General features: G+C 37.5%; 1 protein-coding gene across 2 annotated transcripts in view; it reads right to left on the bottom strand.

Annotated features, from left to right (window-relative positions):
- Nucleotides 1-13,045, bottom strand: part of LOC109244586 (ubiquitin carboxyl-terminal hydrolase 12) — a 22,740-nt gene extending 9,695 nt beyond the window's left edge. Inside the window, exons 1-16 of one of the 2 annotated variants that reach the window (XM_019411697.1) lie at nt 12,865-13,045; nt 11,541-11,628; nt 11,253-11,400; nt 11,003-11,160; nt 8,870-9,135; nt 8,546-8,764; nt 8,366-8,474; nt 8,172-8,287; nt 7,172-7,270; nt 6,157-6,266; nt 4,351-4,425; nt 3,800-3,878; nt 3,575-3,721; nt 3,399-3,479; nt 3,196-3,315; nt 2,606-2,728 (exon numbers count right to left, since the gene is read on the bottom strand). In XM_019411697.1, the coding sequence (XP_019267242.1) occupies nt 2,606-2,728; nt 3,196-3,315; nt 3,399-3,479; nt 3,575-3,721; nt 3,800-3,878; nt 4,351-4,425; nt 6,157-6,266; nt 7,172-7,270; nt 8,172-8,287; nt 8,366-8,474; nt 8,546-8,764; nt 8,870-9,135; nt 11,003-11,160; nt 11,253-11,400; nt 11,541-11,628; nt 12,865-12,894 (1,968 nt within the window). In that variant the 5' untranslated portion in view covers nt 12,895-13,045. The remainder of the gene's footprint in view (nt 1-2,605; nt 2,729-3,195; nt 3,316-3,398; nt 3,480-3,574; nt 3,722-3,799; nt 3,879-4,350; nt 4,426-6,156; nt 6,267-7,171; nt 7,271-8,171; nt 8,288-8,365; nt 8,475-8,545; nt 8,765-8,869; nt 9,136-11,002; nt 11,161-11,252; nt 11,401-11,540; nt 11,629-12,864) is intronic. The other variant, XM_019411698.1, reaches the window with a different exon arrangement.
- Nucleotides 13,046-14,422: the final 1,377 nt, after the last annotated feature.

Here is a 14,422-nt window from a genome sequence, read left to right as displayed (position 1 = left end):
AAAAAAAATTAAAAAAAAAAGCCCGGAAATAAAAAAAGCCCGTTAGGCCCGCTAAGCCCACGAGCCCGGCCCATTTAGCCCAGGACCATATGGGCTTAGGCCCGTCACGGGCTGGTCCTACCCGTTGAGCCCACGAAGCCCGGGACCGCGAAGCCCGGGACCGCCAGAGCCCGGGACCGCTAAGCCCGGGCCCGTTTAGCCCGGCCCGTTTAGCCCATTTAGGCCCGGGCCCGGGCCCACATACAGCCTTATTATTAACAATGATACAATGAGCCCTATATATAATACATATTCTACTCCAACTACATATGAGACTAGGACATATTCTACTCCTACTACATATAGGACTAGGACTATTTAAATATAACTATCTAACACTCCCCCTCAAGCCGGTGCATACAAATCATATGTACCGAGCTTGTTACATATGTAACTAATACGAGGACCAGTGAGGGACTTGGTGAAAATATCTGCAAGCTGATCATTCGACATGCAAGGCCACTAGACTCCCCCTGAGCAACAAAACCAAGTGGTTGCTGATAAACAGAAATTGGTCGAAAGGTCGCCGGAAATTTTTGAAAATAGTGAGACAGCGCCAAATTCCACACTACAAAATAGGTTCTAAAACACCACCAGAAAACAGAAACTTTCACGCCCAATTACTATTCACGCCGGGAAATCAATGTTCACGCCGGAAAAAGGGAATTGGTCTCGCCGGAAACAAATAAAAGTTGTCAGAATATGATGTAATTTATATGGGTAGGCTCAGAATCACTGGACGAGTAAATTGTCCCAAAGAAGTTTTGTCAAAAAGTGGTCGGAATGACTCGCACGCGCCGGAAAAGTTACTTTTCCGAACAAGATGGTAGTGTTGGTTTTCGCACAACACTTATCGATGAGGAGATAATGCAAATCAATCTTGAGTCGTCAACCGAAAAGACGCAGGGTGACTCACTTTTCTATTCAGATAGGACTGTAGACTGTATTTCTGGGGTTTGGTCGTACAATAGTTTCGGATCTGATGGTGGTACTGGTATATGCACAGTACCACTGTACCGGTGATGAACACTAGGAACAAGACGAAATTGCCGGAAAATTACACGGCGATGAGATCTTTCTTCCCGGATGTCGCTGGAATGTCGCACAACGATAATTTTCTCACTAAAGCTCTGTTACCATGTGAGAATGCACGGGAGAAAAATCTATTATTAACAATGATACAATGAGCCCTATATATAATATATAATCTCTCCAACTACATATGAGAATGGGACATATTCTACTCCTACTACATATAGGACTAGGACTATTTAAATATAACTATCTAACAAAATAAAAATATGAAAATATCTCTAAGTTATGAGAAAAATTGTGAAATACTTATGATAGCTTGTAAAGTGTGGATTTCTTTTTTATTCTCAAGTTGCAGATACGTAAAGGATTGATTTCCTAGATAAGATATGCTATTTTCTTCAAATTTACCCTAGTTTTGATTTTCGGAATCAAGATTGTATCTCGTCTCGAATTTTTTTGTCCGTTGTGGTCAAAGTACCCAAAATTGTTTGACCAGATCCGGTACGGATCCCACACCCATGCTAGTGTCGTGTCGTCACAGGTGTGGCACCTAAACTACCGTGTCGAAGCAACTTAAATAACCTAAACTAAGAATATTTTACTTGGATGAATAAAATTGGAAAAATAGTATTCCAACGCCTACCATATCAATTCTTCGCAAGGATCAGAAACGAATCAAACAAGAAGCTCTGCTTAGGAAATTTGGAGAAACTGAATACTAAAGCAAGTTGCCATATGAATCCTCCACCATTTGATTTCCCGGTAATAGAATTGAATATTTCTCCTTCATGGATATTTTTAATTCAGTGAGAATGGTAGTGGAGTTCTCAGAGGAGGACCCACATGTTTTTCTTTATGACGATGGAGAATAACGCCCAGTGCTGAATCTTGCTTATAATCTATTCAGTCAGCCCACTCTTCCCCTACTTCTTTACAGCGAGGAGAGGAATTACCAAGAAAGAAGCATAAGCTTTCCGTAGTCATTATATGGCCTTAGAATTTGATAACGATCACTATGGCCTTACTTCTAAATTAACTATGACAATTAAGTTCGCTTTCTTCTTGGTACACCAGATCTAATTTTCTTCAACCACAAGATCGAATCCTTCTATTTCTAGAATGCTGTGCTATGTTCTTTTTGTAGACCAATTTTTTAAAAAGTTTGAAATTCAAAAACATGAAAGCCCTACACCACCCAAGAAGAGATAATTGATATCCACAAACTTATTCTAGTTAACTATCTTTTCCAAAGAATGAAACACAAGACTGCAACAAATTATCATATCCTTACGGTGCACACTGATTCTACAAAAGAAAAAAAACCACCTTCTAGCTTAGATGAAGTTAACAAAAAAGTTCTCCATGCCCTCAACAGCAGAGGTTGAATCCAACAGACTCAGAAATTATGCACAAACATATGCAAAAACATGATTGAATCTATGAACATGTGTTATTTCCCAGAACAGATAAATACTGCCATAACAAATTGCAAAAAACTCAGAATGGGTATGAGAAAGATAAAAGGACTCACGGTTTGTAGTTCCTCCTGCGGAGTTAATGGGCGATTGGGCCGATAAGTGTGATTTTGCCGCTTTGCCCAAATCCAGAAACGCTGGAGTTGAACTGGGATACCCAATTCTTTTGCAACTTCCTCCTGTAGCACCGGGTAGCTTGGTCAAACACAAGCGAGAATATCCACGAAATAGGACTACCACATAAACAAGCCAAAGATATGAACAAGGCACCACATATAGAAATTAGTAACTCATTGATTGTATAGACCGGAGAAGGCCAAAAAGGTCATCCTTGAGAAAAAACTCTGCCTCCTGATTCAATTCCACAGATAGCATTTCCATCCTTGTTTTATTGAACAAAGGTTATTAACAAGGATCAAACAACAGAAACAAAGAGGTCCACATGACTAAAGTTATTGGGAAGTGATGCGCTACTTGAGTCCAAACCTATGTTACTCGGATCCTCCAAAGATCTCAGCGCACTCGTGTCGAATCCTCAAAAATACATAGCTTTTGGAGGATCCAACACAAGTGAGACGGCATTCTAAAAATATCGAGCAACATAGGTCTAAACTAAGCAACAATAATTATAGAAAGTCAATAGTACCTTGAAAAGGTTAAAAGGCATCTGTTTCTGAATTCGAAAGCTACGAACTTTGTCATGATCAACAAGATCAAAATATATCTCCTTTCCAATCTGCTCCCTAAGATCCTCATCACGTGCAACCTACATACACACATACACGAGTATCAACACAACATATTCAAGGAGAGAAAACTTATTATCTGACACATCCATTTGAAAATTACCTTGATAATTGTATAAAGGTGGGCCTGCGCTTTGTATCTTCTCTTGTCCTCCTTCTCTTCTTGTTCTTTCTTCAACCTTATCTGAAATGAAACAAAAAAATAGAATTTATCACGGGCAAACTGAGTAACAGGTGCACAAAATCTATTTCTTGCCTGGAGAATTTTTGAAAACATACCCTTAGGTGTTCCGCAATGTCTTTCTCACCGACATCACAAATTATTTTATCCTTGTCACTCTCACGTATATAAACAAGCATGTACGCGTTGGAGTATTTTGTAAACTTAAAGGGAGTGTTATTGAAGCCAGGATTTGTCTGTGGCAACTGTTAAAGCAAAAGTAAGTCCAAATCAAAGCATGACACAACAAGACACAATTTAGACCTGCTATTAGCGACATATACCTCCTCCTCTCCACCATATTGTTCCTCTAGAGCCCTCTTCAAGTCTTCTTTTGTCACCCGTTCATCATCAAACTTATACCTAGCATAGAACCAAATAATCACATCCAATCAGAGCCCAATCACAAAGATTAACTTTTCAGTTTATCTGAATGACATATGATAGATACAGAATTTTTTTGTTACCGCTCTGTTGTGATCCTACGGGAAAACTATATAATGTAGATACAAGCGCATACAAGCGCCCATCCCCCACCCCACCCCCAAAAAAACAGCAAAGAGAAAGATGAAAACAGAGACCTGACGTAGAACATTACGAAGAGAATTCCAAAAATTGAAGCTAACAAAATCCAAGTATATTTAGATTCTTTGCCAGTCTCAACATGCTTGAAGTACATGTTTATATACATCACACATACAAGCATGTGTGAACACGAAGTGTAGGAGATAGGTACATCAGAGGGTGTTCGGTGTTCGGGTGCATGTTCGTGAGCATATTGGATTATTAGAAGAAAGAGACAGAGGAAGAAAATATTTTACAGAACGGTGCATACCATTGATCTGATAATGTTGGCCTGATGAAAGCATAATAGTGTCCACCGTGCACACCACCACTATGAACCAACACACTGCATTAAGAAAAGGGCAAGGCGATACTCTTAGCATAAAGATAAAAGATAATGCTAAGCATCTAGGCTAGCCAATGGTTCGGAATATCATATCACTAATGAACAAAAGGAAACAGCACAAAGAATATTGACATACCAATTCATTGTAAAATCTTAAGCAAATACAACATAAGAGAATGAAAGCGAGTATATAAGAGTATAAAACTAAAAAAGTGTGAAAAAAATTCTCAGTAACTACAAAAAGGTTTTCGTGGTACATATGGTTTATAAAGAGCAAAAGAAACACATCAGAAAAAATAGATGTGTATAAAGCATAGTTGAGTTAAGCCGAATACTTCGTACACAGTCCTAGCCAACTAGATTATGGGACAACCAGAGCAAAGTCATAGTTGGGATTGAGGACTGGGGATTAGCAGTAGTAAGTCAGTTTAGCTCCGTGCAACAAGGGTATTTTGGACCAGGATACCGAGTAGGGAGACTAGTACCAAGATCGAGTCCTAGACAAGCGGATCTAATTTTAACAGCCGGAACAGTAACAATGAAAATGGCCCCCTCTTTAGTGAGATTATATGAGCAAATGCCTGAACCAAAATATGTTATTGCTATGGGAGCCTGTACAATTACAGGCGGGATGTTCAGTACCGATTCTTATAGTACTGTTCGGGGAGTCGATAAGCTAATTCCTGTAGATGTATATTTGCCAGGTTGCCCACCTAAACCGGAAGCGGTTATAGATGCTATAACAAAACTTCGTAAGAAAATATCTCGAGAACTCTATGAAGATCGAATTAGGTCTCAACGAGCGAATCGGTGTTTTACTACCAATCACAAGTTTCATGTTCAACACAGTATTCATACGGGAAATTATGATCAAAGAGTTCTTTATCAACCGCCATCTACTTCAGAGATCCCTACGGAAATCTTTTTCAAATCAAAAATTCNGTATAAAGCATAGTTGAGTTAAGCCGAATACTTCGTACACAGTCCTAGCCAACTAGATTATGGGACAACCAGAGCAAAGTCATAGTTGGGATTGAGGACTGGGGATTAGCAGTAGTAAGTCAGTTTAGCTCCGTGCAACAAGGGTATTTTGGACCAGGATACCGAGTAGGGGGGAAATGCAGCAGCTTCACAGTAAAGTTTCCTACACCTTGCTTATGTCAAGTAATGGAAATGAGCTTGAAAAAGGTAAAAGGTTGGTGAATAACCTTATGCAAAGTGAGGTAGCAAAAGAGGTGTCAAATGTGTTCTCTGTTCTTTTTGGAATAGAATGAGTAAGGCCGACATCAATCGTGAATGTCTTTTCCCATTGAGAGGTTGAAAGTCCATAAAGAAGTAAGGAAGTTTTGGGATACCGCTTACCTATGCATCATGTGGTATATATAGACAGAAAGAAATAGGAGATGTTTTGAGCGAGGTAAGAGCAGTGCATAGCTTAAAGCACATATATTTGACAAACTTGTTCTATTCTCGTATAATTAAAAGGATGCAAATTAATCAGAAAGCAATGATGATTTGTCCTGTATCTTAGAGATGTAATCGAACGGCTTACGTTGCACCAACTTACCTTTTAATTTAGTGTGAATAAAATACCTTTACTTATCAAAAAAAAAAAAGACGACTTATTTCATACCCAACTGATTAGGCAAAGAAGTCAAAACAAAAAGTCTTCGCAATTGTGTGCTAGTGTGTTTGTCCGCACATACACATAAAAAAGAGAGTTAAACTTACCTATGAAGTGTGTAAAGATTCCGGACGCTCCTATCTGCATCAGGAGACAAATATTTGCCATTCTCCCTATCAAGGTCAAGTTCTAGAGGAAATTCATAACGGTCATTTATCTGCAACATAGAAGCAAAGATTGTAACACGTGAGCATCTGGACACTACAATATGGAATTGAATACTATCAATAATATATTAGAAGAACATGTAAACTACATTTCAAGGAATATATTTCTTGTAAGAGAACATTAAACGATTAAAACTACAGTTAATCATTTTCTGATGTTCAGATTAAATAGACAAACATTTGCAGCATCTGATAGTAGGACGACGGAAGATCTGGGGGTCATGATGGTTGTGGTTGGTAACAAAATTAATAATCAGTATCAGGACCATTTTTTAGGAGACAATTAGACCGTATTATCCGATAGTGGCAAAGGAGTCGCAGTGAAGAATAAATCATGCCCCACTGTTTCTTCTCTCTGATGGTAAAGCTTCTGTTAAAAAGGACAAAAATTCTGCCCTCAATTCAACAAACAAGTTGATAAAAATTGGAAAACCTTCCACTGAAAATATTCCAACTACCAAATAGCGCCTTTAAAGAAAATACTATATGGTCTTACGCTTCTAGAAAATGATGATCACAAATTTTCAACCTTGGGCTTTTCCTTTATTCTAGTTTGTTTTAACAGGTTCACTTTCAAGTTTCTTTTCATTGCCGCATTATTTCGGATCAGGTAGTAGGATATTGAAGTAATACACTTCTTTTGCCGAACATAAATGTTCAGACCCGCAAACAGCAAATAACACTCACTCTAGGAAGGGAACCATGGAACAATCCAAAAAGCTATGTAAGCCAGCAGTGACAAAAGGTATGCTCTATTTCATTTGCCAAACGTATTTGCTTGAACCGAATACGGGAAATAACGCCATTTTAGAAAGAGAAATTATGAATCAACCCAAAACCTAATATTACATATCAAATCATATAGCAAGCTGAGAAAGAAGAAACTAGTACTAACCTTAACCATTGTATCTCGCATGAAATCATATTCAAATCTTTTTAACTGAAGCTGGAGAACTGGAGGGAAGTCAATAAATAGTACACCTTTTTTTGCATCCTGAAATCAACACAGCACTCCATATTCACAACAGAAGAAAAGAAAGGCAACAAATAGTCAGTAGCTGGCTTAAGGAAGTCCTTTGTGACATTCTCTACTATTTAGCTTTATGCGTTCAAGTAGCAAGTTCTTTAAATTCAACATGCTGGTAGGGTATTTCATGTGTATTCCGACTTCCTGCATAATGGCATTCTTAGCACCAATCTAGCCCCAAGACCCCGCAAAATACAAATCCAAATAAGACGTTTGATTCATCCATTAGGTCCCCCTTAGTGGTACCTGCTACTATCCCTCATCTATTTGGAAGTTTTAATTCACATCGGGGAACTACCAACACCGTCCGCCGTAAAAAACATAGTAAGCGGAAAAACAGAAAGGCTGAATTAGGCTCCAAATTATATGCCTATTCAGTTAAGAAGATACACCTCCATCATGTGGATGGACCTTCTGAGAGAAAAAAAATATTCAGTTAAGAAGATTAATATTCTTGTTGCATTTTCACAAGAATATGGATGGTCTAATGTTTTAGAGAGATGCTAGTGAATCCCAAGCTCCGATTCTAACCAATTTGGACTCGCACTATCCAATTTCAAGCTTTTCATTGATGTGGAAACATTACAAATGATCAGCAGAGGCAAAAAAACTAGGTGATTTTTTTCCATCTGTCCAAGCCTTGGTGGACAGAGGTTCCTATGCTGGTGGGAGGTAGCAGGTACCCATGAATGAGTCAAGGTGCGTGCAACGGTTATAAAAAATGATTCTGATAAGCAGATCTTTTTTCAGTTTCTATACGGAGCATAAAAATAATTGAAAACTTTTTGATTCTTCATTGTTATAAATGAGGACATGTAACCACAAGAAAGGCCCATCAATTTATTGTTCATTGGTAAGAGTGTTGAACCTGCAAACCATGTTCTTCAGCATGGTACTTATTATCGCCTTCTAGACGTTCAACTTCAACATATTTGTCAAAAGAGGCATAAACGTCGCGACAGCCTTTAACGTCAAGTTGAAGATCTGCAGAAGTTTATTAAAAAAATAAGTAATGAGCAGGCATTAAGGATTCAAGGGCCAAACCTGAGGATAAGCAGATACCATAAAATGACTCTTTTCTCGTTGATTTGAAGTCCACATTGATACATTCTATATAATTCATATGGTGCCCCTCAAATAACTTTTGAATTGTCCCTTCCACAACCGTACCCTGGACAAAAACATCATTAGAAGATCCAATAAGATCTTCAAAATTTGCAATTAGTCATTTTGTAATCATACCTTCATCTTGTCTTCAAGCTTTTCACACAACACTCTGTTTAGTTCTTGCACATCATGCTGCATGAATGAATCGTAAGTGTCCCATCCAAAAGATTTTGTCAATTCTTTCGTCGCCACACTGGTATCACTATATTGGAGCTTATAAAACAAACTTTGCAGAGCCAACGGGATGCTCCCCGATGGCATGTCATTCTCTGTAGTTGGCATGTGATACACAGCCTGGGGGACCAACAACCCAAAATGAGGATATTGCATTCTAGAACCAATAAAACAAATATACTTACTAAAAAACTTGCATCATAAAAAACTAGAACATATGCTAACCTTTCTAAAGTAGGGGATATGGTACAAGGTTTGTAGGAGAGAGTTCATGTAACAAGTAGCTCCCTGATTCTTAAGCCCAACATATCCTGTCTCCTTCTTTGAGTCATATGTCCAGTAATCAATGACCTTTCGTACAGCAACATCGGCTTCAATAACAACTTTATCATTTACAAGATATCCCTTATTGGGGTCATAAAGATCACTTAGAAGCATGAAAGATGTGAAGCCCCAGTCACTCTCTCTTTGGTTAAACTGGTGCTGCGTCTCTGCAACAAAAAAACAATTCAAATCCATGCCAGGATGAGACAAACACATATTATTCATCATTAATTGGCATCTCAGGCTCCCTGAGAGCCATTCAGTTCTGTATCTCACAATCAAGTCAATTTTCTAACAAACTTGCAGATCACTAATCCAATACACTAGGTATGTTGTTGTTATTGTTGTATTTGGTTTTTCCTTTTCACCGACCCTAACTTGTTTGGGACTGAGGTGTAGTTGTTATGATTTTGTCTTTCTGGGATAAGTTTCCTAATTCCTAGACTATTAACAGCAAGCGTAAAAACAGTTTAGGAAGCCTCATTCAGGAATTTGGAGCAGCCAGGAGTAATGAAATTGCCAATTTGTGTCCTATTCAATAGGTTCAAATAAATTTTCCATATGTTTATTGCAATAAATAGGTAAAGATTTACCATACCTTTGTGACAGATTGGACAAAGAAACATTCAAGTAATGTCTCTCTTCCATCTTATCTCAGTATACTATTCTTTTGCTTGGCTGTTTGACCGTCCTTTTTCGAATAAATTAAACTTCATTTATTATTATCAAACCAAGATGGTGCTGAGAGATATGCAAGAATCCTTTTCCAATTGTAGTTAAGCATTAATTCAGCAAATGAAGAAGATATCGTCAACCCTATAAAAAAGAAACTTGCCGCACTGGTTTAGTGCAAGCATTTTTCTATTTAAAAAAAGATTACTTATCCCCCTCCCCCCAAACCCAAAAAAAAAAAGGACAGACGTATGGTTGTACTCCTATCCTTGTGTGGCAGGAAAAGGTTCAAATAGACTTCCATTTCTTTTTACATCTTGCGTCCATTATTAGTCTGAAGCTTTTTTAGCGTTTAATTTATTACAGCTAGGGTTTACTCACTCCACACAAAAAGAGCAACGTAAACAGAAGAAGAAAACTAAAATTCACGAAATGCAGGACTTCACATTCTGCTCAGCGTGTGTTTCTTTATGAACTGCTTTTGACAAGAAAAAAGAACGAACTCCAAAAGTGGAGATGACCTGATAATATTTAATGATCTGATTACGCCAATTCTGATGAGATAATTTGTACGGCTGATTGGCTGTTTCTGATTTTGCAGGTTTTTGACTCGTAGGTTAAAAGACTGAATTCTTGTATACGGGAGTTTTCTCCCTTTTGATTGATACAATTTACCTTATCAAAAAAAAGGTTAAAAGATTGAAACGAAGGTGGACACACCTTCGGTGGGACAATAAATAAAGTCTCTAACTTTACTTATTCAATCAAAACTCCGCTCAATTCCAAGTTAGCTGCGGTGGGCGATATAAATCCTCTATATTCATTATCCTGTAAGATTGAGCCAAGGTGCAACCACAGTATATGCATTCTTGAAATGATACATTTCCAGAAGAAATGGTTACTACCATACGGTGGAATTTAAAATGTAAAGATCAAAAGGGCGAAACAAATATTCACATGATAGATTGGTATGAAACCCTTAACAGACAAAAAAGATGGTGAAGCTTTTATTATGAGCCATAAGTCTGCAAGTTCTTAAGCAAAAACTTTAAAATGAAAAGACACTGATTTTTACGACACTAAGAAAGGTAAGGTGATGGAAAAGAAAAAATCAAAATAGGCATACAATTTACAAACAAAAAGACAAACAAAGGATGAGTCAACGTCAGGAAAGGTAAGACACTACTTCTTTTTTTTCCCTAAAGGAAGTTTCATTAAGTGTACTTAGACGGAGGGAGAAATGAGAATATTCCAAGACATGTGAAAAGGCAATGAAGGAAAAAATAAAATCTGACATCCAAATGCTACGGATGAAAATTTGGATTCAAGCTTTAGGTGCACCGAAACAGGACAAGAAAGTACCTTTTTTCACTGAATATTTGGGGTTTATTTGATTTACAACAGCTAAGCTGAACTGGGCATATCTGTTCCACCCATATGGCAATGTAGATGAATCTGCCACATCTAAATACATTGACAAACAATCCACGTTGTTTCCTTTTGGAAATATAAGCACTCGCCTACAAACCAATGCCAGCCATAGGCCAATTATAACCCAATCTAAAAAATTTATTAAAGTTAACCACCAATTTAAGCAATAAATGCCACTTACCATTTATAACTACCAACAACAAAAGCCTCAGAATATAGCTTCTTCACAGATAACCGAGAGAAATTGTCAATTGTCCAAGTAAACCGGGATGCCTGTGGCTCATCCACGGCTTGGCTCTCCCCCGTACTAGCATTCTCAGCAGGTGCCACTATTAATCAAATTCACCATATGATCACATCAAAACGTTACAACAAGATCCAAGACAAGCATAAGACTGATCAATTACCAACCTAAACTTCTCTAAAACAGAAAAGGAACTCAAATAGCAACAGTTAAAAGAGGAACAACCTTCCATGGGCTGAGGCCCTTCAACTAAGGGCTGAGGACCTTCAACTAAGTCAGAATGTGGCACAAGCATCTCCTCTTCTTCGTGCTGCTGAATTATTCCCAAAAAAAGAGTAATTTCAGAGATTGCTAAAACAAAGACACTTGCACCCATGTGAGCCCATCCGTACCAACCTTGTCGGACAGGTTCACCTGACACATATGACACATATGCTTGTAGGCGCTACCAGGTTGCCAGTGGATTATTCAAGACATGGAAAAACTTGCCGCAACAACAACATTATCAAATAAAATAAGATAAAAAACCAGATGCAATACTGTGAGCTCATCTGCCCCAATCTAAGCCGGGCAGGTCTACCAGGGACCTACTTGTGGGCTATAGCAGATTTCCAAGTGATTAATTGAGGTGCGCGCAAGATACGCACCTTTAATAAAACTAAAATAAAAGAGACATGCACCAGTGTGAACCTATCTTCCCCAACAGGGGCGGATCCAGGATATAAACTCTATGGGTTCAACTTTTAAGGTTTAAACATATAACCCATTATATTTTTTATAGTTATGGGTTCATATCTACTAATTTTGCAATTTTAACAAGTTTTTACATATACATTTTTACTCCGCGTCAAAAATTATGGGTTTGATTGAACCCGTCATTACCACACTACATTGCCCCTGTGCCCCAATCCAAGTAAGCATTTATTGAGGATTACCTAGTGAATTAGTCAATGACTAAATGTGGTAACTCTATTTCTCCTTTTATAAACGTGGTGTACGGGCCAGCTTGTACGCACCTCGACTAATTCCACGGTGTACCTGTTACCTCCCATCAGCATAGGTACCGGGTTAACTATGTTTAATAAGCATTGATTAATAACCTAGACTAAATAGTAAGTTACATGCTATAACAGGTTAAACTACGCTGATAGTGTAAGATAAATTTACATTTACAGTACATATAACCCATCCAAAAATAAAAAAGACGCATGCATCATAAATGCAAAACAAATAAACATAAAAGCAAGTCAGGAGCATGATCTAGTAAAACCCTAACCTAGTCCTTTGAATAAAAAACACTACTTTTTTTTCTCCATTCACAACAACGCAACTCAATTTACAAACCAATGAAAGACAATTTAGTCCCTAAACCCTACCTTACCATAAGAAAAACCCTAGCTGATCACAAACCTATTCAATGCAAGACAACTTTTGGCATCACTTGAACATGCGAACAATTAACAAACTTGACCAGGAAAAAACCATATAAATAGACATTTCTATCGATAGTAACAGTGAAATTCAACGAAGTAATGTAGGGAAGACTCACATCCAACGGTTGAGGATTCAGCATGGTCATGCTTGAGGATAACGACTGACCGTCCGATCAACTATGGAAAAAAAAAAAAAAGTTGCCCTAGTAGGGGTGGGTAGGGGTAGGGGGTGGGTGGGGCTAAATGAAGAACTGAGTTTTATTTTTAGAAAGAAGGATGAGTTCTGATCGAGAGTGTTGTTTGGTTGGGTTTTCGATGGGGGAAGGGATACGTTTGGAAATTAGGGAAAATAAAAGGGTAAATTAGGGAAAGGAGAAATAGTCATATTTATGCTGTTAGAGAAGCTTTGCTATTGTGAAATGTTTGTACAAAAAATGGGTATGAGATGACATATGAAAAGCTGACACGTGCAGGGGGACACGTGGCGGCGGTTTGGGGATGACCGACAATTGCACTACTTTGTGATTTTTGTGGAAAATAAGGTGGCGTTTTTTAAAAAAGGCAGAATGCATAAAATGACACCTGAACTTGTACTCAAATCTCTGTTACACACTTGTTGATCACAAAAATATTTTTAAATACTCAATCTTTCAAAATTGTATCTATTACACACCACTTTGCCTACATGGCACGCGCGTCCTTTACATACAAATAAGGCGAGTGAACTAAAAAATTTTGTATCTGAAGCCTCATAAAAATGCCACATGTCCAACTTTTTCCCATTTCTTTTTTTTTATTCATCTCCTTCATTTTTCTTCCTCCATTAATGCTCACAGAACCTCTTTCTAGTTTTTTTTTTTTTTACTTTCCAATCTTTTTTTCGTTTTTCAACTAGTAAATAAAGTATTTTCGGATTATCAAGAGATTGCTGTGAAATTGTTGGCTCGAAAAGTGCGATTTTAATTAGACCCAAAAAATTTCGATTCAAAAAGTGCAATTATTTGCCTGAAAAATCAAGAGAACAGTACTAAAATTGTTTATGTAAAATTATTTTTTTACTGAAATTGATATTTGGATAATGAATTAGTTGTTGATTAGAAGCTCCATTTCAAGTTGGAACTCATTTGGATATGAATTGAGAGTTGGATTGAAACTTGTTGAAGAATACCCAAGAACAATGTTTTGAATTAAGTATTGGATCTTAGATTTGAAGAAGTCTAAACTTGATTTTAAAAATTTTGGTAGCTGAAATTAAGATGAAAGTGGGCGCAGCCATGGTAGTTGGTCTTGGGAAGAAGATGAGTTCCCTTTTCTTTTTCTTTTTTTGCCTGGGTTCCTTTTTTTTTAAAAAAAATAAATTGCTGGAGACCTTTTTTTATTTTTTAAGTTAATAACACATGTCACGATAATATTGATGCGTGACGTACACCTATTTAAAAGAAGTGGTCAAATATCAAAGTGGTGTGTAATAGATACAGTTTTGAAAGGTTGAGTGTTTGAAAATATTCCCGTGGTCAACAAGTGTATAACAGGGATTTGGGGTACAAGTTCAGATGTCATTTTATGTATTCTGCCTTTAAAAAATTAAAAAAGAAGTCTGTATTATGAAATATTATTTTGTAGTGGATGTCTATAACTCCTAAAGAAGCTACTCCCACTACTCTTCTCCATTAA

The sequence above is a fragment of the Nicotiana attenuata genome, unplaced genomic scaffold (assembly GCF_001879085.1).
Source record: "Nicotiana attenuata strain UT unplaced genomic scaffold, NIATTr2, whole genome shotgun sequence".
NCBI classification, from domain to species: Eukaryota; Viridiplantae; Streptophyta; class Magnoliopsida; order Solanales; family Solanaceae; genus Nicotiana; species Nicotiana attenuata.
Note: the sequence above shows the minus strand (reverse complement) of the source record. Positions and strands in the feature narration are given on the sequence as shown.